General features: G+C 42.6%; 1 protein-coding gene across 1 annotated transcript in view; it reads left to right on the forward strand.

The window, feature by feature from the left end:
• The first annotated feature begins 18,827 nt into the window (after positions 1–18,827).
• LOC142289447 (adenosine receptor A3-like) overlaps positions 18,828–26,841 on the forward strand; it is a 28,069-nt gene continuing 20,055 nt past the window's right edge. Inside the window, exon 1 of the mRNA XM_075333593.1 lies at positions 18,828–19,440. Coding sequence (XP_075189708.1) covers positions 19,091–19,440 — 350 coding nt within the window. The 5' untranslated portion in view covers positions 18,828–19,090. The remainder of the gene's footprint in view (positions 19,441–26,841) is intronic.

Genomic DNA, 26,841 nt, shown 5'->3' on the forward strand with positions numbered 1-26,841 from the left:
CTAAACTAGTGTAGTTGCAATTTTCATTCTTATTCCTGTAAAACACATGTAGCAGTCAAAATTGCCACTACAAGGAGCTTAGCAAATATCATCTGAAAAAATGTACCCAAATCAAATAGCGCTCCTTCGCTTCTGAGCCCTGCCACACTGTGAAAATGCCACACTTCAGAGAAAGTGGGAAACAAACTGTCAGGTCCATTTTATCCTATAACCTATTTTGAAATTAAAACTTTTGAAAGTAACACAATATTTTACAGGAAAAAATAGATTTTATAAATTTCGATGAAAAAATTAAAAAAAATTGCTGCTAAAGTCTTGTAACATTCTAACAAAATCAGATAAATAAAATCAGACTTGAAAAATACTTTCAGAGAAAGCTAGATGTATTGTAAATTTTATTTGTTACCTATTTTGCGTAGTATGACTTTCTCTTTTATGGAAGCAAAAATTCAAATGTTGAACCTCGCTAATTTTTTGTAAATTTATCGCAAATTTCAGATATTTTCATAAATAAATTAATTTATTTTTTTTCATCTTAAATTTACCCTTAGCATAAAGTACAATCTGACACAAAAAAGCTTACTCACAATCACGGAGATCTGAAGAAAGAATTCCAAGGTTATTGTCATGTAAAGTGACACATATTTAAAAAAAATGGGACTCGATCAGAAAGTCCAAAATTGATTGAGCTGATTGGTGATCCCGTAGTCGCACCTTTAGGGAATGATCAAACAATTTTTTTTCTTCTGCAATCAAAAATGTCTGTTTTTCAAGGAGAATATGCTTCAGGAATTGTACGTTTTCTCAGGAGGTTTGTAACTCTTAGGCGGGCTTTGCACACTGCGACATCGCAGGTGCGATGTCGGTGGGGTCAAATTGAAAATGACGCACTTCCGGCATCGCATGCGACATCGCAGTGTGTAAAGTCTCGATGATACGATTAACGAGCGCAAAATCGTCGTAATCGTTTCATCGGTGCAGCGTCGGCGTAATTCATAATTACGCTGACGCGACAGTACGATGTTGTTCCTCGCTCCTGCGGCAGCACACATCGCTGTGTGTGAAGCCGCAGGAGCGAGGAACATCTCCTACCGGCGTCACTGCGGCTTCCGTAGGATATGCGGAAGGAAGGAGGTGGGCAGGATGTTTACATCCTGCTCATCTCCGCCCCTCCGCTCCGATTGGCCGCCTGCCGTGTGACGTCACAGTGACGCCGCACGACCCGCCCCCTTAACAAGGAGGCGGGTCGCCGGCCACAGGGACGTCGCACGGCAGGTGAGTGTGTGTGTGAAGCTGGCGTAGCGATACTTTTCGCTACGCCAGCTATCACCACATATCGCTGCTGCGACGGGGGCGGGGGCTATCGCACTCGGCATCGCAGCATCGGCCTGCGATGTCGTAGTGTGCAAAGCCCGCCTTAGGGTCTGTGCGCACTGGGAAAATGTGTTTCTTAAGTAAGAATTCTGCACCTGCAGCAAAAAAACGCACCCAAAATCTGCATGCTGTTTTACCGCGGTTTGTTGTGGTTTTGCTGCGGTTTTGGTGCAGTTTTTCTGTGGGTTGGTCCCTGCGGTTTTTAACCATAAACATTTTATTTAGCTTTTTTGATAGACTCCTAAGCACTTTTTCAATGTTTCTTTCCACCAGCTTCTTTTTTTAACATTTTTGTGGAATGTTCTTGGTAACATTTTATACTTATAGCTCTTTTTTAAAATCCATGAATCGATGAACAATATGCTAGCATATATTGAAGACTTTCCATTCACTTCAATTGTATAGTATGGGGCATCATCACAGTGGAAAACACCTGTAGAACGGACATCAGGAGTGGGCATGGTGAGAAGAGGGTCCCTGTGCAAGAATAATACAGTATAAGGACCCTTTGCAGACCAATAGGTCATCACAATTCAAAACTAACCCTGCTTTGGAGGTAGAAATGGACTCTTTTACCTCTTGAGCTTCTGTGCAGCTGCAGAGGTCACACCAATGGTATGTATGACCCTCATGGATATGTAACTTCTTTTAATCACTTGGCATTTTTTGGAAAACCGGAAGCATTTAGTTAAAAGACGCTGAAAATCTTTAATGTACACACATTCAGGACCTGCTGCATCTTGGACGCAGCGGGTCCTGACCTGCTGGACCGCAGGTCTCCTCCATAGGAGACTGCAGCTGCTTGTGCCCACAATCAGGGTCAGTTTTTGCTGCAGGAAAAACAAGTACAGTGGGCATAGGATTTCTATAAATCCCAACCACTGTACTTGTATTGTACAATGCAGTGTTTTTGACGCATCGAAACATGGTGCATCCAAATGCAGTGAAACCTGATTGTGTGCACGCAGCCTAATATGTGAGCAGTAAGCCTGTTTCACAGAGAAATTAAAATTCTTTTGAGCAGTCTGTATTAAACCCAAACCCACCTAAAGAAAACACTATGTGAAGGTAGCCAGAGATAAGTAATAGTAAACTAAAATAAGGGACTACCGTGCTAGCCTAAGTGTGATATCAAGATCACAAACAAGATAGTGAAGTGAAAAAAAAGGGGAAAAATAGCACACTACCAGCAAGTAGTGTTTTGGAACATATCCACATGTAGTTGATATATGTGGTAGTTGTGATAAGCTGATGATGGTGCTAGAATATAAATATGAAATATTAATATTAAAGTCAATATAGGTAAATAAATAGTGTATGAAATATATAAAAATAGATAACTATGTCTATATAAATATATGAAAATATATACAAGTATAAATATGTAAAAATATATAAAATGTAGGCGAACAAGCGGCAGATGTAATTTCAATAAGCAAATGTAGGTATAATGAATCATATGTACTTGCCTAATAGGAAATTATCAAAATCCTGGTGAAAAAATAGCCAGGAAGATGTTCAAAGTAGGGGATTACCGGATGGGGCCGAAGTATTCAGGTAGGGTCAGTTTGAACAATAAAGGTAGAAAACCGCCGTATGAGTATGTGTATTGAAAATACCATTGCTAAATTAATATAGTAGTTATATATGGAGAGGACAAGGCTTGCATGGAGAGGGTATAGGGAATTATCCAGCAGTCAATCCAACGGGGATAAAATTCAGAGGACTGGATTAGCACTTGTCCTGAATAGATACCTGGATCGCTGTATAAGAGATGTTAAGGCAAAACATTTTTTACAATAGTGCTTGTTCTAAAACAATATAAATAGTATAGAATTTCATGCTCAAGGTGAAAACAGATTAAACATGAATAATTCATGACATGATAAGAAGGTAAAATTAACCTTGAGAATGGTGCTTGGATCTTGCTGCAGCGTTGCTGTTTGTAGCCGATATGAGGTGGGCAGCATGCTGGGAAGCAGACACTGAGACAATGTGTTTGTGCTAGATAGTGGCGGTGTGGTTATCAGACAGTCCCGGCCGGAGACTGTTCTGAGTACCAGACGTGTGGTGGGCATAACAGAGTGACGACACAAAGCCAGTAGGGGGCACATTTCCAACGCATTTCTAAGGCAAATGTGCCTTCTTCATCAGGGATGGTGCGTACCTCAATGCCTGCATTATATATAGCTGCTAAGATATCGCTCACTACATGGGGTCCTGGCTTGAAGTGTATACAGTACAGACCAAAAGTTTGCACACATTCACATTCAAAGAGTTTTCTTTATCTTCATGACTCTAAAAATTGTAGATTCACATTGAAGGCATCAAAACTATAAATTAACACATGTGGAATGAAATACTTAACAAAAAATTGTGAAATAACTGAAAATTTGTCTTATATTCTAGGTTCTTCAAAGTAGCCACCTTTTGATGAGCGTCAAGAGGTAGTCACCGGAAATGGTCTTCCAACAGTCTTGAAGGAGTTCCCAGAGATGCTTAGCACTTTGTAAAGGAATCCAGCTCACCCACGTCTGACCTCACCGCGCCTCAGACTGCTTAGCACTTGTTGGCTCTTTTGCCTTCACTCTGCGGTCCAGCTCACCCCAAACCATCTCGATTGAGTTCAGGTCTGGTGACTGTGGAGGACAGGTCATCTGGCGTAGCACCCCATCACTTTTCTTCTTAGTCAGATAGCCCTTACACAGCCTGGAGGTGTGTTTGGGGTCATTGTCCTGTTAAAAAATAAATGATGGTCCAACTAAACGCAAACCGGATAGAATAGCATGCCGCTGCAAGATGCTGTGGTAGCCATGCTGGTTCAGTATGTCTTCAATTTTGAATAAATCCCCAACAGTGTCACTAGCAAAGCACCCCCACACCATCACACCTTCTCCTCTATGTTTCACGGTGGGAACCAGGCATGTAGAGTCCATCCGTTCACCTTTTCTGTGTCGCACAAAGACACAGTGGTTGGATCCAAAGATCTCAAATTTAGACTCATCAGACCAAAGCACAGATTTCCACTGGTGTAATGTCTATTTCTTGTGTTCTTTAGCCCAAACAAGTCTCTTCTGCTCGTTGCCTGTCCTTAGCAGTGGTTTCCAACAGCTATTTTACCATGAAGGCCTGCTGCACAAAGTCTCCTCTTAACAGTTGTTCTAGTGATGTGTCTGCTGCTAGAACTCTGTGTGGAATTGACCTGGTCTCTAATCTGAGCTGCTGTTAACCTGCGATTTCAGAGGCTGGTGACTCAGATAAACCTATCCTCCGCAGCATTGGTGACTCTTGGTCTTCCTTTCCTTGGGCGGTCCTCATGTGAGCCAGTTTCTTTGTAGCGTTTGAGGGTTTTTGCTACTGCACTTGGGGACACTTTCAAAGTTTTTCCAATTTTTCGTACTGACTGACCTTCATTTCTTAAAGTAATGATGGCCACTCGTTTTTCTTTACTTAGCTGCTTTTTTCTTGCCATAATACAAATTCTAACAGTCTATTCAGTAGGACTATCAGATGTGTATTCAGCAGAATTCTGCACAACACAACTGATGGTCCCAACCCCCTTTATAAGGCAAGAAATCCCACTTATTACACCTGACAGGGCACACCTGTGAAGTGAAAACCATTTCCGGTGACTACCTCTTGAGGCTAATCAAGAGAATGCCAAGAGTGTGCAAAGCAGTAATCAAAGCAAAAGGTGGCTACTTTGAAGAACCTAGAATATAAGACATATTTTCAGTTGTTTCACACTTTTTTGTTAAATATTTCATTCCACATGTTTTAATTCATAGTTTTGATGCCTTCAATGTGAATCTACAATTTTCAGAGTCATGAAAATAAAATAAACTCAGACACAGTGAGGGTGGATGAGTCATGGATGAATGGGTAAAAGCATGGGGGGAATAAGTGCCTATAGAAAAAGGGGGGAGAGTGAGAGCAAACTTTTTGAATATAACAGAATTAGAAGGTCTGATGGCAATATAGTTGTTTGGCATTAGTTTCCTTGAATGCCGTAGGTTGATTTGTGGGGAAAAAGGGCAGGTATCTATATCAACTGCCTAGAGCAGTCAGTGGAGAAGGAATGTGTATTGCAAAAAAGGAAACAAAAAATATGTACAAGAAATCTAAAATAAAACTATGGAAACTGTATTAATTGACCTTTAAACAATTGTGTATAGAATATGTCATAATATGTTTAAAATGAGACAGGTATGTCAAAAAGTAGTATAATGACATAAAATGTAGTGTAATCAAACTTGATTGTATTTACTGTTCGTATGTCTGTCGGTTATTTTGAATTCATTTTTATTCTTTGTTGTTTTTATTTTTATTTAAGTTTATTTTGACCTTTTTTCTCTCTTAATTGTAGATTTTTGTTTATTTATTCAATTTCTATTTTGCCATATTTTGAATTTTTTGTAATTTTACCATTTTTTACAATTTTGATTATGCATTTTTTGCAATTTCTATTTTGCAATTTTTTGCAATTTTCTTGTTACTGTTAATATTAATATTCTATATTGCAGTTTTTGTTTATTGCAATATTTTGCAATTTTTATTTTATTTGTTTGTTTACAATTAAGTTCGTTATTAGATTTTTTAAAAGCTTTTAAGATCTGATTCACTCCAAAAATGTTCTCAAAATTAATTTAAAAATGTTTTTGCTATTTATATTTGTAGTTCATTTATCTTTTCTTAAAATAGTTTTCAAAAATGCTTGGAAGAATAAAAGTGCATGTCTCTTTCTTTGAAGCACATCCTGAAGGAAACTCTGTAAACTAGGCACTATGTTATCAAATCAAAAGACAGAAAGGAAAATCCTAGAAAAGACGTAGGATGCATCATCAACACAAGGCTGGGAAGAAGGAGGACGGCGATTGCAGCAGAGAGAAGGCACCATGTGCAGGAACGCCAACGTACAGCAACAGTGAGTATAATAAATGTGTTTTTTGACATTATAAGGAATGCCTGGGTTGTTATGTACAGTATTAAAAATATAAAAAAATCTGAAAATAAAGAAGAAAAAAAATATTCCTTTGAATATGTTATTGTATGTAAAAAATTAAACCCCCAAACCAAAAAAGTACACATGTTTGGTATTGCCACATCCGTAACAGCCCAATCTATAAAACTGTCATACTGTTTAACCTCTTCAGTGAACACGGTAAAAAAAAAAAATACTGATGCAAAAACTGTCTTTTCATCATATAGCTGATAAAAAAGTGGAATAAAATACAATCAAAAAGTCATGTAAAGATAAAAATAATACTGCTGAAAACATCATCTTGTCCTACATAAAACAAGCCACTATCCAGCTCCATTAGCGGAAAAGTAAAAAAGTTATAGCTCTTAGAATACAGCGATGCAAAGACTGTTTTTTTCTATAAAATTATTTTTATGGTGTAAAATTGGCAAAACATAAAAAAAACTACATAAATGTAATATCGCTGTAATCGCAGCGACTAGAATAATAAAGCTGTCTTGTCAATTTTACAGCATGGTAAACGTCGTAAAAAACAAACAAACAAAAAATGATTCCTGAATTTCTGTTTCTTAATGATTCTGCCTCACAAAAAGTGGAGTAGAAAGCAATCAAAACATATAATGAGGCCCAAAATGGTATCAATAAAAACTCCAACTCATGACGCAAAAAACAAGCTCTCACATGACTGTCGGCACAAAAATAAAAAAAACTGTAGCCTTCAAAATTCATTGATTCAAAAAATCTTTATTTTGTAAAAAAACATTTTTTTGTGATAGTCGCCAAACCTAAAGAAAGATAAATCTGGTATCGCTGTAATCATAATGACCGGAGGAATAAAGCTGCTTAATCACTTATAACACACGCTTAACGGCGTAAAAAATAAATAAATAATGCCAATTCTTCAGCCACTTTTGATTTGTTCATTCTGCCTATAAAAGATCACGGTACTGTGGCTCCTATTTATCCTGCTCTCTACGCTGAGCGCTTGCACTGGGATTACGTGTAAGGGTGTGTACCAACTTTTAGGAATAGTAGCTTTTTTGTCACAGCGTGTTTTTGCTGCGTCGACCCTGCTGCGTTGTGCAGTACAAGCACAGTAGATCGATTTATAGAAATCTCATGCCCACTGTGCTTTTTTTCTCTGCAGCGTAAACTGACATTCGGCGCGGCTTCCTATCCTGTCAATTTATGCTGCGGAGATACGAGTATCCTCAGCTGGAAAAACAGAGCGAAAGTCCACAGCACCTGAAACCGTGATAGTAGGAGAAGGCAGCTGCATTCTCCTGTGGAGAACACTTGCGTCTCTGCAGGGGAAGACACACTGCGTCCAGGACACAGCGTCTGCAGATGATGGACGTATACCCTAAATCTCTAAAAAATGAGATTCAGACAAAACTCCCATTGATAAATTAACTGTAGTGAGGGAGTCACTTTGATCTTATGTCTGGCTGTGTCCATCTTTTTACGCCTCTTTTTAGGCATGCACAAAAGTACGGTCATCAACAGTTTTATTGAACTTTGAAAAGACGGACACCACTGAACAGAGGCCAAACGGAGTCCAGGAGTAACTCTGCTGCCTCATTAGTGAATGGATCCATTGCAGGGTTCACCTGAATCATGTATTTCGGAGATGTAGATGGAAACCCCGATGTAAGTGCTCAGCAGAGAGCACAAGATAAATGTGAACTGATCCAAAATGCACTGTTTGAAAATTTACACCAAAGAGCAAAAAGAGCATTCAAGTGAACCCACAAATACTTAAGTCAAGTCCCCACTCAGGTCCATCATCAGTTAACGTAAATATAGGGGGCTTCCACATTACTAATAGCAAAAAGGCTCTGGAAAAATGCTATGGCTCCCCACCTCAAAAAAGAAATCCAGCATAATCTGCGCTCCCAAATCCAAATACCCACTTTTCTTCTGAGCCCCACAATGTGCCTAAACCACAGTTAGCATACACATGTTTGACATTATTGTAGTGAGGAAAGCCTGCCTTAATGTATGGGGTACAGCTTTCCAGAAGCACGAGCTGGCACAATGTACGGGCACTACAATGCACTGGGTACAAGGACTTATTTACAATTTTTAATTCTTTAACATTCACTGCGTTTGACACCATGGGTGTTTTCCAGAGACTAAATCGTCACTACATCCATAGATGAATTTCATGAGGGGTGTAATTTCCAAAATGTGGTCACTTGAGGGGGATTTTTTCTGGTTTGCCACTTAGGAGCTCTGCAAATGGAGTCCAACATCTGTTCTAGGAAAATCTGTGCTCCAAAAATCAAATGGCGCTCCTTCCCTCCCAAGTCCTGTGGTGCAGCCAAACAGTACTGTGCAGTCTGTTCAGTATTGCTACGTTCAGGAGAAATTGTGTAACACATTATGGAGCCTCTATTTTACCTATTCCTCTTGTGAAAATTGGAAATCTTGGGTTAAAACAACATTTTAGTGGTAAAAATGTAATTATTTTTTGTTCACCGCACAATAGTAAAATTTTGTGACACACATGTTGCATCAATATGCCCACTGCACACCTAGGTGAATTCATTGAGGGGTGCAATTTGTAAAATGGGATCAATTGTGGGAGGTTTCTGCTGTTTTGGCACCTCAGGGGCTCTGCCAATATGACATGGCACCTGCAAACCATTTCAACTAAATCTGCACTCCAATATGGCGCTCCTTCCCTTCTTCAGTTTGTACTGTGCCTCAAAAATAGTTTTCGACCACATATAGGGTACTGGTGTACTCAGGAGAAATTGATCAACAAATAATATGGTTCACTATCTCCTGTTACCACCCTTCCCCCTAGTAAATTTAACAAATTTGGAGTTTTTGAGGTTAAAAATGCATTTTTTTTATTTTCTCGGCTCAACATTATAAAATTCTGTGAAGCCCCTGGGTGTTACAGGAGCTCACCAAACATCTACATAAATTCCTTGAGGAGTCTAGTTTCCAAAATGGGATCACATATGGGAGAGCTCCACTGTTTACGTACATCAGGGGGCCAGGGCTCTCCAAATGTGACATTGTGTCCGCTAATGATTCCAGCCAATTTTGCAGTCAAATGGCACTTCTTCCATTTCGAGTCCTGCCAGTCCTTGATTTCCATTACATATGAGGCATCAGCTGACTCAGGAGAAATTGCACAATAAATTTTATGGTGCATTTTATCCTGATACCCTTGTGAATAAAAAGCTACCTCGTTGAAGTAACAATTTTGTGCTAAAAATGTATTTTTTTATTTTCACGGCTCAACGTTATAAACTTCTGTGAAGTCCTCGAGGGTTCAAGGTGCTCGCCAAACATTTAGATAAATTCCTTGAGGGGTCAAGTTTCCAAAATTGGGTCACTTGTGGGGTAGTTCTACTGTTTAGGCACTTCAGGGGGTCTCCAAATGTGACATGGCATCCACTAATGATTCCAGCTAATTTTGCTTTCAGAAATTCAAATGGCGCTCCTTCCCTTCTGAGCCCTATCATGCCCCAAACAGTTAATTTCCACCACATATGAGGCATCAGTGTACTCAGGAGAAATTGCACAATACATTTTATGCTGAATTTTATCCTGATACCCTTGTAGAAAAAAGATACCCGGTTGAAGTAACAATTTTGTTGTAAAAATGTATTTTTTTATTTTCACGGCTCAACATTATAAACTTCTGTAAAGCTCCCGGTGGTTTAAGGTGCTCACCAAACATCTAGGTAAATTCCTTTGGGGGACTAGTTTCCAAAATGGGGCCACTTGTGGGGGAGAACCATTGTTTAGGCCCCTCAGGGGGTTTCCAAATGCGACATGGCATCTGCTAATGATTCCAGCTAATTTTCTTTCAAAAATTAAAATGGCGCTCCTTCCCTTCCGAGCCCCACCATGAACCCAAACAGTTCTTTTCCACCACATATGAGATATAGGCATACCCAGGAGAAATTGCACAATACATTGTAATGTGCATTTTCTCTTATTATCCTTTTGAAAATGCAAAAGTAACATTTTTGTGGGAAAAAGTAAAATTTTATTTTTTTTCCCACCATTCTGCTTTAGTTCATGTGAAACACCTAAAGGGTTAATAATCTTCTTGGATGTAGTTTTGAGCAGTGTGAGATGTGCAGTTTTTACAGTGATGACACTTTTGGATATTTTCTGTCACATAGGCCTCTCAAAGTCACTACAAATGGGACATGTCCCTAAAAAGTGGTTTTGTAAATTTGTAGGAAAAATGAGAAATTGCTGATAAACCTTGAACCCTTCTAACCTCCTACAAAAAAAAAATTATGTTTCAAAAATTGCACTGATATAGTGTAGACATATGGAAAATGTTATTAAGTAACTATTTTGTGTGATATAGCTATTGGATTTTTGGGCATAAAATTTCAAAGTTTGAAAATTGCTAAATTTTCAAAAGTTTCGTAAAATTTCCAATTTTATTACAAATGAATGCAAAAATATTGGTCTAAATTTGCAACTCTAATGGAGTACAATATGTCACATAAAGCAATGTCAGAATCACCGGAATCCATTCAAGCGTTCCGGAGTTATAACCTGTGACACTGGTCAGAAATGCAACGGCATAAAATCAGATCATGTATTTAGTTTTTGTCCTTCAGTATGCTACTATATATCATGTATCACCTAAAAAAAATAAAAAAAAATAAAAATAAAATATATATATATATATATATATATACATATATATATATATATATATACATATAAAATAGTTGAAAAAATTGTTTCAAATTAAAGTTTCCCTTTGAATTCATATGCTCAATTTGATAATTATTTAAATGTTATTTTTATTCCATTTCCTAGTTTTGCTTCTGCTTTTGCTTGGTTGCTTCCTTAACACAAAATGAATCATGTAATTCTGAATTGTGTAACATTTTCAATATAATTGATTTCAGAATCTACAAAAACTGCTGTACTGTGCATGTAATGTGTAATGTGTACAGTATTATAGCTGCATCTGCTTTCATACATTAAAATGGTATTCTGATTTATGAGGCTGATACTCTCTGGTTACAGAGTTTCCTCTCTCTTCCATACATATAGTATATTTTGAGTGACTGAATTTCCTGGACCTTATCATCAAACTACAGCCAAAAGTTGGCCCACTTGAGCATTTATCCTTTTGTTTCTTAAAATAACATAGTATTTTAACTTTGAAAAATCATTCCTTGTTTCAGGAACACAAGCAACTTTTGGGAGAGGAACACATCCTCAGAACCTGAGGCTGGGGAAGGCCAGCAGAATGACCAGGCTGGTATACAGTATCTTGCCAAGAACTCATACTAGAGGAACAGGGTTGGTCTTCAGAGAGTTAGCAACAACGACTGGGGATTGTTGTCTCTTTTCTTCAGGGAATTTCCCTAGTCCTAGACCTTTTCTCTGCTGATTTACTTGCAGTCTTTATTGTTGGTGGATGAGTTTTTTGCAGTTTTGGCCCTTGTTTATAGTGACCCTGATGGCGTCTCCCTTGCAGTATCTAAACTCCATAGGTTCTAGCATTGCTGGCTAAGGAGTACGGCTCGGAGATGGGTCCTTTCTGTCTGGGTCTGTTAGGTAGGCTTAATGACTCTGCCTCAATATTCTACTCCGGAGTAATTGGAAGCCGCCATGGCCCTTGCTATCAGGGAGGATATATGCCTCAGATCTACTAAAAAACCTGCCCCCTGTTTTTCTGCCAAGGGAGGAAATCTCACAGGTGCAGTTGACAAACCAATGCAGTTGGGGGGAGCCTCCTCTTATACTGGGTCACTTAAGATTTGCCGTGGAACTGGGCCATGTTTCTACTGTGGTCTCAAGAGTCATTATACTGAGGTTTATCCACTAGTACCCAACCACGTAGCACCATCTAAAAAGCCGCATCCCCCTTGTCATGTGGAAGAAGGCAAATAGTGCATTTATATTTCCTCTATTCATCTCAGTTCACCATATCAGCTGATGTGGTTATCAGAGCAAGATCTGAGATGATCTCTGTTCTTGTAGACAGTGGAGAGGGAGATCACATGCTGAATTCTCACTTTGCACAGACTTGGGGTCTGTCCTGTAGTACAGTAGCTAAATCTTTCCCAATATTAGCCAGCCATTGATTCTGCTCTTCTCACCCAGAGAGAGTTTTACAAGCTGTGCATACTATAAATTTGTGTATAGGGACTCGTCACAAGGAGTGTATTCTTGCTACGTCTTAAAAAGTCAGCTCACTCCCATCGTTTTGGGCCTTCTTTGGCTGAAAAGACATAATCCAGTGAGAAGTGGTCAGATTTGTGAAAACAATTGCGTCGGTGCTACCATCTTTGCTGTTTTTATATAGAACACACCCTCTTGACCGCCCGAGATAACTAAGATGTTGTCTGTCCTTCAAGGGGTTTTTCTTCTGGTAACAAACACATACATGGTAATAAATGTCTAGGTCCTGACCTGTGTGTGAATGACTATGCATGGGTGTCTGCTAAAAACATCAGGTGTAAGTCTATATCTGAGACTCTGGGCTCGAGATTTATCAGTCCGTGTAGAATAGCAGATGTTATTAACCATACGACCATTCGGCTGGAGCTAACCCCAGTGCAGAAGAATACTCATGACTTATTTCACAGGTCATAGCTCAGGAGATTTGTCGAGTCTCTGGAGCCTAGTTTATTACTGCCACCTCCAGTTTGCGTTTGTAATGATTTTAAGAATGAGCAGAGGGAAACTCTTCAATAGTTGGTATCCAGACAAGTCTGGTCTTGAGGCTACTGAGGCCCCTCATAAAAATTGGGGTACTGTCATGAGTGTCTTCCATCCTTCATATTTGTGACAGTTCTGGGATCCTAGCTCCACAATAAATTGTAGGGCTTTATATATCAAATGTATTTGCTTTCTGTTGGTGCAGCAAGGATTAATATAATTTTCCCTGCTAGTAGTTCCTGGTTAATTCCCACCACGTGCAGCGGGTTTGTGACCACTCCCATTTCCTTTATAGAGTCACATGATCCATCACCTGATGCTGAAATAGAAGATTCATTCTGTTCTGATCACGTTTGGAGGGAGGAAGCCTTTAGGAGCTGCTGGAGAGTTGCTGTTTTGCGAACTGTGTTGCCTGCAACTTTGGTGTCTGGCTGCAGCCTTTAGTTTTGTTATATTCTTTTCTATTTTTTTTCATCTGTGTGTCTACCTTCCCTTGTGATTTATTGCTGCAGTGGTGAAACTAGTTCTCTTTCTGGTCTTCTCACTAGCTAGGGTAAGTTCAGGGCAAGTGAGGGCCTAGGCACACGATCAGCATCAGGGTAAAAGAATGTTAGAGAGAGCAGGATATAGCCTCAGGTGAGTGTAGGAGGTTACGCCGCTCCCCTCCCCCAAGCACCAGGCCCCACGATTGTATAGTGTCCCCGGTGTACCTTGTTTGTTGTGGCACTCCCTCACTTGGACTTGTAGTGTATTTGGTTGTGTCAGTCCTGTGTTAATATATGGAATTGTTTATATATGGGTAATGTGACAATAGTGGAGGTGACGCTGATGCTTCCCTAACATAGAGAGACCTGGATTATGTTAATGTTAGTAAAATCTGTTGTCTATTATCTTAAGGGGTAGTGCCACTGTAAGGGGTCAATGCTATGCCACCCATGTAGAAGTGTCCGATACGCAGGAAGGTTTATCAAATGTATTGGTGTGCACTGTGTACTTTAGTAAATGGCCACTAAGTGGCAAGGTGAGCCAGTTACTGCATTCCTGACACCTCTAGGAAGTAAGGAGTTAAGTAAAAGGAGGGGGGCAGAATATAAATAGGGCAGGATGTAGAAGGAGGACAGGAAAGTCACCAGTAGGACAAGAAGCCCAAAACATTGATTAGAGAAGATACTAATGGTCGACCTTTGACACCGGACATGTGGGGTCCTGCTCCCTAGAGGACTGATTGTAACCGTGTCCCCAGAAGAGGGGTTGAGTCCGGACGGTCGAGGTGGCGTTCGTTTTTTCCTGGATAGAAAACCCAAAGAATTTACCTGCGAGACAGAAGGTCAGTGGGCTCTTAAAGAAGAAGAGTAGGTCCTGGCCAGAAGCACGGGCAGAGGAATGTTGTCGGAATAAGCCCCTTTAATAGCGCAAGCTAAATCCCTGTGGGTGGGACAGATTGGCTAAAGGACTTTTTGATCAGCCAGTGCAGTATGATATCAGACAGGAGAATGAGGAGCTCAGGTGTCAGGAAAATGGTTGGACAGTAAATTTAACGATGAAATGGAGTTTGGAGGGAACCCTGTTGGGGTCAGAAGTGGTGCCCGTCACTGGCGGACATATCACTGGTGATCTCTATATATATAATTGCCTTATTCTGTGTGTCTGTCTTGCTCCAAAATGACGTCATTACAGTGACAACCGTCGCCACAGTGCGTGCGCTAAAGAGCCTGTGACCAACGGCTCAGCTAAGTGAACAACACGAGCTATGGCGCAACAGGACGACACCTGACACCTTTCCCTGCACCCACACGGAGCCCCGACTCCCGGGAGCCAAGCCGAGACATACTGTACCCTTGCGTTGCTGGGATCGTGCCAGGAGCCGGCGTACGCTGGTAACCATGGTACACATCGGGTAACTAAGCAAAGCGCTTTGCATAGTTACCCGATTGTGTACCATGGTTACCAGCATAACTCGGCTCCACCCCCACCCGCACTCCGCCCTCCGCATGTATACACTAAGCACACACACACGAATAGTCACCTGTCCCCAGCCATGCAGTCCCTGGCATTGACGTCCTCAGCGCCATGGCCCCACTCGGCTCCACCCCCCCGCACTCCACCCTCCACATGTATACAATGAACACACACCCCGGCACTACCGCTCCCATCATCCCCGCACACATGCAGGCACTACCGCTCCCATCATCATTACTGCACAGACCCCGGCACTACTGCACCCATCATCCCCGCACACACGCACTCACTACCGATCTCATCATCATCCCCGCACACACGCAGGCACTACCGCTCCCATCATCATCCCCGGACACAACCTGGTACTACCGCACCCATCATCATCCCCGCACACACCCCGGCAACTACCGCAGCCATCATCATCCCCGCACACATCCCGACACTACCGCTCCCATCATCATCCCCGCACACACCCTGGCACTACCGCTCCCATCATCATCCCCGCACACACCCCGGCACCACTGCACCCATCATCATCCCCGCACACACCCCGGCACTACCACACTCATCATCATCCCCGCACACACAAGCACTACCGCACCAATCATCATCACCGCACACACAAGCACTACCGCACTCATCATCATCCCCGCCCATACCCCAGCACTACCTGAGTGAAGTCTCCAGTGACAGCGCGGCTCACTTCAGTTGCTGCGTGGGGCTGACATAGAGCGGTCGTGTTCTACAGCGCTCCCTGTCAGCTTCATATAGCAGAGCTGAAAGCGTCGTTTGGATTACGTCGGACCTGGATGGGTGTTTGGAGATTAATGAGGGTTTTTTTTGTCTTTTATTCCAAATAAAGGATTTTTCGTTGTGTGTGTTTATTTACTTTCACTTACAGGTTAATCATGGAAGGTATCTCGGGGAGATGCCTGCCATGATTAACCTAGGACTTAGGGGTGCTTCACACACAGCGAGATCGCTACTGAGATCGCTGCTGAGTCACGGTTTTTGTGACCTCATTAGCGATCTCGCTGTGTGTGACACTGAGCAGCGATCTGGCCCCTGCTGTGAGATCGCTGCTCGTTACACACAGCCCTGGTTCGTTTTTTTATTGCTGCTCTCCCGCTGATAAGCACACATCGCTGTGTGTGACAGCGAGAGAGCAACAATCCTGAATGTGCAGGGAGCAGGAGCCGGCGTCTGACAGCCTGCGGTAAGCTGTAACCAAGGTAAACATCGGGTAACCAAGGTGGTTACCCGATATTTACCTTCGTTACCAGCCTCCGAAGCTCTCACGCTGCCACTGCCGGTTCCTGCTCCCTGAACACAAGCTAAGCGGTGTGCGCTGGTAACTAATGTAAACATCGGGTAACCATACCCGATGTTTACCTTAGTTACCAGTGTCCGCAGCTTCCTGACGCCGGCTCCGTGCAAGCGCATCGTCGCTTGCACGTCGCTGCTGGCTGGGGGCTGGTCACTGGTCGCTGGTGAGATCTGCCTGTTTGACAGCTCACCAGCGACCATGTAGCGATGCAGCAGCGATCCTGACCAGGTCAGATCGCTGGTCGGATCGCTGCTGCATCGCTAAAGTGTGAAGGTACCCTTAGTGGCAGCTATAAGCTGCCATTTAACTCCTTATTACCCCAATTACCACTGCACCAGGGCAATTCGGGATGAGCCGGGCTGAGTCCCAGGACTGTCGCATCTAATGGATGTGGCAATTCCGGGTGGCTGCTGGCTGATATTGTTAGGGTGGTGGGCTCCCCATATCGTGGTGCTCCCCATCCTGACAAACCCAGCCTTCAGCCGTGTTGTTTTATCTTGGCTGGTATCAAAATTGGGGTGGACCGCAGTTGTTTTTTTTTAAATTATTTATTTATTTATTGTACCGCACGATATAGACCGGCCCACCGGTGTCTGTGATTGGTTGCAGTGAGACGCAGTGATGCCGGTGGGCATGGGAAGCAGGGAATACGAGATTGAATAATGAGCGGCCGGCATTTTCAAAAGCAGGAGAAGCCGCCAGAGCAGTGTGACAGCTGTGCAGTGCCACGCCGGTGATCAGGGAGTATGAAAGAGGGGGAGAGAGGGAGGGGAAGGGGGGCAGAGGGGAGGGGGGGAGAGACCAGGAGTGATTTTAAACTATTTAGATCGGTCTGCCGGACATGCTGAGCATGCGCAGTAGAACGTGACTGGATCCGTTAGCGGATTCTGCCGCTTAGTGCATTGCGGCGGAATCTGCCCCCATAGACAATCATTAGACACCTTGGCGGATTCTAACGGAATCTGTGAAGGTGCAATATTTTAACGACCCAAAAAACGCTACGTGCAGCGTTCCCTCCGTCCGACGCTGCGTCAAATTTACGATGCAGCGTCGTACAGCGGATGCAACGCAGACACTTGCATTACAGTGCGTCGTCAATACAAGTCTAGAGAGAATAGCGAAGTGCGTTAACGGACTGCGCTATTCTCCATAGCGGCGGATTGCGCTGAACGCAAGAGTGAAACACACACACACACACCTGGATAGTCACCTGTCCCCAGCCATGCAGTCCCCGGCACTGAGCGCCATGGCCCTGCTCGGCTCCACCCACCCCGCACTACGCCCCTGCACACATTACCCTGAAGGATGGGGGCACATGTCAGGATGGTGGCTGCACCACGATGGGGGCACATATCAGCATTGGGCCACATCACAGCATCAGCATATTTTTACTTAACTTTACACTGTTCATGGCCTTCTTTCATTACAAGCCATGGACATTATTAAACATTAGACTCATCTTTTTAAACTGTTGCTCCTGTTGTTTGTCATTTTAAAACCAATAAACAATTATAAGAATATTAAATTAAACCTAACCCATCCAGTCCATTCCTTACCTTATTATTCAATTTGCTAACCTACATCCACATTTTAGACTACCCGATACGTTAGAATCGGGCCACCTTCTAGTATAATATAAGCAGCTTAGTCGCCATAGAAGGGGATGGGGGCCCAAACACAGTTTCTTGCACAGGGGCCCCAAGCTGTCAGTGTCTGCCCGTTGGTGCCTGTGTAATGCGATATGAAAGTTTCTATTTGGTGAATGCAAGTAAAGGTCCGCTGGTTAAAAGAAGTGCATCTGTGTCGAATTGATTGTCTTAATGGATGAATGAACTGTGGCAAAAGCATCCCTGCAGTGGAGTGGTGACCAGGACACAAGGGGCTACCTGATGGCTGTGCTCTGGGAGCCCCTGTACCAATGACTACTACTGCCTCCCCTAGCCACTCTATATCAGCATGGGTGCTGTCACCATTTGAGTCCAGTGAGTGGTGGCTGTAACTAGCCGCCAGCATTGACTGATATCCTTCTCTGCATTAGAGCCGGCTGTTAGTGCAGAGGGTGTGCATAACCACCCCTTCTTAAGAGTGTTACTTACTGTATAACCTGGTATTTACTGTATAAATATGGGTGTCACAACTCACAAGGATATAAAACACTGACAACACACAGATGACATACAAATTTCAATATGGAGGAAAGTCATCAGAGTTTTCAAGATGAAAATAAGGAGATTTTCATGCACTCGTCTGAACCCGACTTAAGGAAGGAATGTCTGTTTTTGCATTTTAATTGATCCTTTAATTAAAACATAAATTCTGCCATCTCTGGATGTTACCACTCCTTTAATTTTGTTGTTTTTTTTTTCTTGAAAAGGGAAACATTGGTTTCCGTTAGGGTAACTTCTCTAAAGCTGCAGAGGTATAGAAAACCAGAGATTATAAGTGTGATTTCCCTAAAGCTTCGTAGCTGGCTACAGATGATTGTAGCATCCTGCAGGTTCTTTAAATTTCAAAGCGCAGCATTAACTTCCTAAAACAAGGAATGACAGCAGGATTTGGCCTTTGATTCCTATCTATTTGGAGGAACTGCCATCCCTACAGGAGTTTTTTTTCTTTCTGTCTTTGAAACGACAACAATAGCGAGATTTATTTTTGACAAGTCAGTGCAATGGAACAATAAGCAGGGTTCCTAAGCACCAAACCCCTTTGCATTGATTGCCTCCTTTCTTCTTTGGATGTATGTTGTGGAATCTCTTTAGCAACTTTTTACATTCTCACTAGACATGGCAAATGAAACCACACATTTAGATCACTACAGCCAGGCGTACATTGCCATCGAGACCGTGATAGGAATATCAGCTGTTTTGGGCAACATCCTGGTCATTTGGGCCGTGAAAGTAAACCGAAGCCTACAGAATACAACTTTTTTCTTCATAGTGTCTCTTGCATTTGCAGACCTTGCTGTTGGCATCTTGGTTATGCCCCTTGCCATTGTAATAAGCCTGGGTAAACAATTGCATTTTTACTCCTGTTTGTTTATGTGCTGTTTAGTGATTATTTTGACTAATGCCTCCATCTTGTCGCTGCTTGCGATATCCATTGATAGATACTTGAGAGTTAAAATACCCACAAGGTAAGGAACATGAACATTGTCAAATTTTATTATTACCCTTTATCTATAGTTTTCCATTTGTCGTTTTTTTATGAGAACCATATTTGTTGTGATGTGCATGCTACAATACCAATCTTGTATGGGGAATCCCTTGATGTGTTTATTAGCTCTGCCCAAGACAGATCTGTACATTATCAGGAATAGGATATAAAAATCCAGAACTGCTCCTACACTAAACCTATGCGAAGGACTAAATTTCACATCCAACATAATTTTCAGATCATTATTACTAAATTTATATTTTAGATCTTAACGTTAGCCACATTCAAGGCAACATGCATTTATACAAGTATGGTCTTTATATAGCGCTGCAAGGATATCTGTTTCCAACAAGCATTGGTAGTACTTTCTAAAAGTGATCATGTGATTATAAAGCTTTGGGGTATCCTCCACCTCCATAAAGGTACATGTGACAAATGTGCTAAAGAAATTTCTGAAGCTATGCCAAATATGAATAAGACTTACTGAAATATACATGTTTGTCACCAAACTATCCCAGCTCAGATAACTGGCTCCAAAGGTCCAGTAGACCATAGTCCCAAATAAGACCCAACTTTGGTGCATTGTTTATCACTATGTTCTATTTCTAATTAGTTGATTTATAATTTATATAATATACTGCATGGCTTCTGTAGGACTAGAAAATATCAGGATAAGTTCCCATGGTGGGCCCAAGAAATAAGTCAAGTTTTACCCTGAAATTAAAAATGTTGTGTCACTTCCAGTCACTTCAATCTATAGAGAACACCTATGAAAGCAGATTGAGTTAGAAGCCAGAGAAATTTTTTTTTTTTGTTTTTTTATTTTTATATATTTTTTTCTTTATTGAAGAAATTAAAAAATGAAACAAACAAAATAATTACAATAAATAGTGGGGATACGCACAGAACATTCTTCCTCATCATCATCATCATCCATAAAAACACGTGTTTATACCAGAAAAACATATTCTTTTAATGACAAATGATAAATATCCATTAGATGTTGCTAGAAAAAGGGTTTTTTGCCCAGAATGTCAAAATTTGTGCAAAAGAATAAAAAGACTAATCCAAATGGTTGATCCCAAATTTTTTTTATATATTCAAGTTAGTGGAAATATATCACACCAAACCCAGAAAAAAATATATTATTCCACCATATTATTGGATTGGTGCAATAATATATTTTTTCTGGGTTACAAATATATTGCACTAACTTGAATATATAAAAATTTTTTGGATCAACCATTTGGATAAATCTCATTATTCTTTTGCACAAATTTTGATATTCTGGACAAAAAAAACTTTTTCTAGCAACATCTAATGGACATTTGTCATTAAAAGAATATGTTTTTCTGGTATAAACACGTGTTTTTATGGATGATGATGATGATGAGGAAGAATGTTCTGTGCATAACCCCACTATTTATTGTAATTATTTTGTTTGTTTCATTTTTTAATTTCTTCAATAAAGAAAAAAATGTTTTATAAAAAGAAAAATGCATTTTTTTCTGGCTTCTAACTCAATCTGCATTCATAGGTGTAGTTAATAAGGAATTAGAAATCAGTAGTAATACATTTTGCCATTCTTTTTGGTTTTAATCTATAGAGTCTATAGGCCCATTTACACACAACGATATCGCTAACGAGATATCGTCGGGGTCACGGTGTTGGTAACGCACATCCGGCCTCGTTAGTGATGTCATTGTGTGTGACACCTTTTTGCGATCAGTAACGATCGCAAAAAGGTGTCGAATCGTTCATCGTGTACACGTCGTTCATGTTTAAAAAATCGTTCCTCGTTTGGAACGCAGGTTGTTTGTCATTCCTGCGGTAGCACACATCGCTATGTATGACACCGCAGGAACAAGGAACAACATCGTACCTGCGGCCGCCAGCAATGAGGAAGGAACGAGGTGGGCGGGATGTTCCGGCCGCTCATCTCCGCCCCTCCGCTTCTATTGGGCGGCCGCTTAGCGACGCCGCTGTGACGCCGAACGAACCTCCCCCTTAAAGGAGAGATTGTTCGGCGGCCACAGCGACGTCGGTGAACAGGTAATTGCGCGTGACGCTGCTGTAGCGATATTGTTCGCTACGGCAGTGATTACCACGTGACGCGCCACCGACGTGGGCGGGTGCTATCACTCGTGACATCGCTAGCGATGTCGCAGCGTGTAAAGCCCGCTTATCTCAAAAAAACATTCACAAAAATGGTATTGATGCCTTTTCAGTGCAGCTTTCTTCCAGGAGATAAAATTTTGGTACTGAGATGTGTTCACCAGATTTCTGCACCCAATTTGTATCTCCTGGCAGAGAACAGCACTGAAACGGCATCAAAACTATTTTTCTGTGTTCTTTTGAGGTGCAGATTTGAAGCTGAAATGTGTATACCAAATTCCTATATAAAATATGCATCTTCTGACAAAAAACGCATCTACAGGCGATTCAGTTTCAGTATAGATATGATTTTTTTTGCTAAGAGATGCAGATTTTGTGCAGTATATTAGTGTATAAATTTCAACACCAAATATGCATCTCTTGGCAAAAAAGATTGCGGTTTTCTGCCAGGAGATGCAGGTCTGATTGAACTCAATTCACCTAAGGTGAAGTTACTGAGTTCAATCAGTTCACCTGAGGTGAGTTTACCTGCTATCACAGGTAGGGTACTATGGGAACCTCCAGCTGTGACTGCACATAAACTCAATGGAAGAGAAGTGGTTGTGCAGGACCTGTGCTGATGTCACGATCATGTGACTATAATGGGCGGAGCTTAGCAGAGAAGTGATGTTGAAGGACCTGTGGTGTAATGAATTACAATGCTGGGGGCATGACTAAGTTAAAAAAAGAATCATGCCTGAATTTGAGTGACAGTAACTGATCCCAGCAAAAGCTCCACCCTTATGTCTGAAACCTAATGTATTTACTGTATTCACCTAAGCATATAAAGTCTTTTTTTATAAATACATCACATTTTTTAAACCATGTTAAGCGGGCTTTACACGCTACGATATATCTAATGAGATGTCAGCGGGGTCACGTCATAAGTGATGCACATCCGGCATCGTTAGTGATATGGTAGCGTGTGACAGCTATGAACAAGCAGAAATACTCCCCTTCTCGTTCATCGCTGACACGTCGCTCATTTTCTAAAAATCGCACGTCCTGTTGTTCATTGTTCCCGAGGCAGCACACATCGCTCTGTGTGACACCCTGGGAATGATGAACTGCAGCTTACTTGCGTCCCGCCTGCAATGCCTAGGAAGGAGGTGGGTGGGATGTTTACGTCCCGCTCATCTCCGCCCCTCTGCTTCTATTGGCCGGCTGCTGTGTGACGTCGCTGTGACACCGAACGTACCTCCCCCTTCAGGAAGTGGATGTTCGCCGCCCACAGCGAGGTCGTTTGGAAGGTAAGTACGTGTGACGGGGGGTTACAGCATTGTGTGACATGGGCAACAAATTGCCCGTGCCGCACAAAAGATGGGGGCGGGTGCGATCGCAAATGCGATTGCACGAGAAATTGCAAGGTGTAAAGCAGCCTTTAGTGATGCACATTGCTTCATTTAAAACACAAAAAAGACATGGCAGGTTCCTTTTAAAATAGTATGGTCACTCCTGCCCACGTGGTCCTGGTCCTGTAGATCTGAAATTGTATCTGATCTGTGTGACAAGTCCAGGTCAAGCTAATTTTCTCCGCTGATTGGTTCATCTAACTGATTGAGGTAATGGTCTTGAATTGTAGATAAAAAGGTTTTGCAGGTTATTGCACAACCAGAAGATTCTTTGGCCCCTTAAATGTTTGGATAGTTTAAATCACCTATAATAAGGAGCCTATTATTGTTTGCAGCATTTCATCCACTACCTGTTCAGCTATATTAGGAGACTTATAGCAAACTCCAATCAGCAGCTTTCCATTATTGCCATCCCCATGTACATTTAACCATACTGAGTCTAAATTGTCGCAGTTTCCCCTAATGTCGTCATTGAGCGCAGGTCATAAGTTAGGTCTAACAAAAATATACACCCCTCCATCTTTTTTGCCTTTCCTGTTATTTTATTAATATGGTGTAACTCTACGTTTGTCAGCCAGTCATGTCTCTCATCCAGCCAGGTCTGCGTAATGCCCACAACATTGTAATCCGTGCATGACAAAATCTTAACTCCATTAATGTTGTTTGCAAGACTCCGTTCAATCACCAGCAGACTTTTAATACTATTGACACTTTTATTACTCATACTCACTTACCTATGTTCCTTGCATTTACCAGCCCCCCATAAATCCTCTCAGTCTCACTCTGTCTACACTAGCTGTCACCTTTTTTGCACAACTACCCTTCTTGCCCCCAGATCCAAGTTTTAGAGCTCCTCCATCTGTCTCACCATTTGTTTCCCCAGAACAGCTGCACCCTCTGCATTTAAGTGGGGCTTGTCCCTACTCTAGAACCCGTAGCCGACAGGGAAGGCAGCCCAGTTCTTCATGAACCCAAAGTGTTCCTTCCTGTATCAATTCCTAAGCCACTTATTTATCTCCCTGTCTTTCTACTGATGCTCGTTGGACCAGCAGTATTTCTGAAAACACCACCTTAGAGGTCCTGGATTTCAGCTTTTCTCCTAGTTCCCTGTAATAGTTTTTAAGGGCCTTTCACCTTCCTCTAACTTTGTCATTTGTGCCAATGTGAACCTAGATTGCTGAGTTTTCCCCAGCCCCACCCAGCAATCTGACTATCTGATCCACAATATGCCGAACCCAAGCACCAGGCAGACAACAGACTGTTCGGCATTTACGGTCTCGGAAGTAGATGACCCTGTCTGTTTGTATAATTATAGAATGACTCTATAATTAGATGGGCAGACAGGGTCATCTGCCATTAACATCTACCTTGCAATAGCTGCATTCCTCTCGCCTTCCTACAGTAGTCATTTTCCTGGTTGCTAGGAGCAATGTCCTGTTGTAGTGATCCTAGTCTTGGGCCCGCATCCCTAATATCAGCCACATAGACATATTTATTAGGTTGTACCAGATCAGGACTGGGCTCCCTGACACTTTTCCCCCTACCTCTTCTTCTGTTACCCAGCTATCTACTTCTGAGAACTGATCTTCCCTACCTCCACCCTCCTCCAATTTGATGGCCCCATCCAGAGCATGCTCAGTGAGCGCTAAACTCCTCTCCCGGTTTGAAATGCTGCTGAGTGTTGCAAGCCGTAAATTTAGATTCATTATCTGGGCTTTCAAAAAAGTAACATGCTGACATCGAGCGCAGACATACCATATTTTTCGGTTTATAAGTCGCACCGGGTTATTAGATGCACCTCAAATTCAGAACAAAAAAGTTGAAAAAAATGAGGTCCGTCTTATAATCTAGTGGAGTCTTACCAGAGGGGGTAGCAGCGGTAGTGGAATGGAGTAACAGGAGGCAGGTGTCCCAGAAACTGTCAGCTGCGCTAGGGCTCAGGCTGCGATGGCTGGGGCAGCTGTGCTGGGATTCGGGCAGCGGCGGTGGTTTCAAAGAAATGGCACTTGGAGTCAGCGCAGATTGCGCTCTAGGCTCAATGGTAAGCTGAAATCTCATCTCCACAAGCGCCACCTCCGGGTGCCATTTTCCTTAAGTCCGCTCTGGGAGATCAATGAGCTGGAGGCGGCACGTGCGCAGATGAAAGCTTGAGCCGAGAGCTCCATGTGCGTATGTGCCGACACTGGGCGGCTTTATTTGAAGTCCTTACTGCTCGCCCCACAGTGCCAGTTCAGCTGCCGGAGACCCTGCACAGCTGCACCAGCAACAGCCTCCAGAGACCCCGCACAGCCTCCGGAGATCCTAAACAGCTGCCGGAGACTCCGCACAGCTGCTGCAGACCCCGCACAGCTGCCGCATCACAAGCTGCCACAGACCCCGCATAGCTTCTGCACAGTGCACAGCCTCTGCAGCATTCCCCCGGCCTCTTGCGACCCCTCTCCACCTACATTGGTGTAAGCTACATGTAAGCTACATTGAGATTATAAGATGCACCTCTCACTTTTCTCTCAATTTTTTGTGAGGAAAAGTGAGTCTAAAGCCAGCTTTACACCTTACAATTAGGTGTGCGATCTCATATGCGATGTGACACGCCCAGGTCGCATATGCGATTTAATGAGATTGCACGTAGGTCGTTCATTTGCTGTCACACGTGCGTTAGTAGTCTATGTTAAATTGATCAATTTTATGTGCGATCCTTTAGATCATGTGTTCTGTGACGTATGCATTGGGTACGCTTTTTTTTTTTATTTATTGACTTGCCAAGCGTGTGTAATGTGTAGGGATGCGTTTTTACTATGTCATCTGCCATTCAGCTCTGCTACATGGCCGCTGACAGCAGACACAGACAGCCATGTAGCAGCGGTGAATGGCAGGTGACAGCAGACACAGACAGCCATGTAGCAGAGCTGAATGGCAGCTGACAGCAGACACAGACAGCCATGTAGCAGAGCTGAATGGCAGATGACAGCAGACACAGACAGAGCCGCACTGTCAGAATGAACTCGGGTGAACCTCACCCGACTTCATTGTCATGATGCGGCTCTGTTTGTGTCGCGCCCTGATTAGCGGTCACCTGTGAAGGACTCACCGGTGACCGCTAAACTCATGAGTAAGTGAATTGAGCAGCCCTCTCTCATATACTCACCGATCCCCGATCCCCGGCTCTGCACGGCATTCACACTGCTCCGGCGGCTTTTACTATTTTGAAAAAGCCGGCCGCCCATTAAACAATCTCGTATTCCCTGCTTTCCCCGCCCACCGGCGCCTATGATTGGTTACAGTGAGACACGCCCCCACGCTGAGTGACAGGTGTCACACTGCACCCAATCACAGCAGCCGGTGGGCGTGTCTATACTGTGCAGTGAAATAAATAATTAAATAATTAAAAAAAACGGCGTGCGGTCCCCCCCAATTTTAAAACCAGCCAGATAAAGCCATACGGCTGAAGGCTGGTATTCTCAGGATGGGGAGCTCCACGTTATGGGGAGCCCCCCAGCCTAACAATATCAGCCAGCAGCCGCCCAGAATTGCCGCATACATTAGATGCGACAGTTCTGGGACTGTACCCGGCTCTTCCCGATTTGCCCTGGTGCGTTGGCAAATCGGGGTAATAAGGAGTTATTGGCAGCCCATAGCTGCCAATAAGTCCTAGATTAATCATGTCAGGCGTCTATGAGACACCCTCCATGATTAATCTGTAAATTACAGTAAATAAACACACACATGCCCGAAAAAATCCTTTATTATAAATAAAAAACACAAACATACCCTGGTTCACCACTTTAATCAGCCCCAAAAAGCCCTCCTTGTCCGGCGTACTCCAGGATGATGCAGCGTCGCTTCCAGCGCTGCTGCATGGAGGTGACCGGAGCTGC

The sequence above is a fragment of the Anomaloglossus baeobatrachus genome, chromosome 2 (genome assembly GCF_048569485.1).
Source record: "Anomaloglossus baeobatrachus isolate aAnoBae1 chromosome 2, aAnoBae1.hap1, whole genome shotgun sequence".
Classification (NCBI taxonomy): Eukaryota; Metazoa; Chordata; class Amphibia; order Anura; family Aromobatidae; genus Anomaloglossus; species Anomaloglossus baeobatrachus.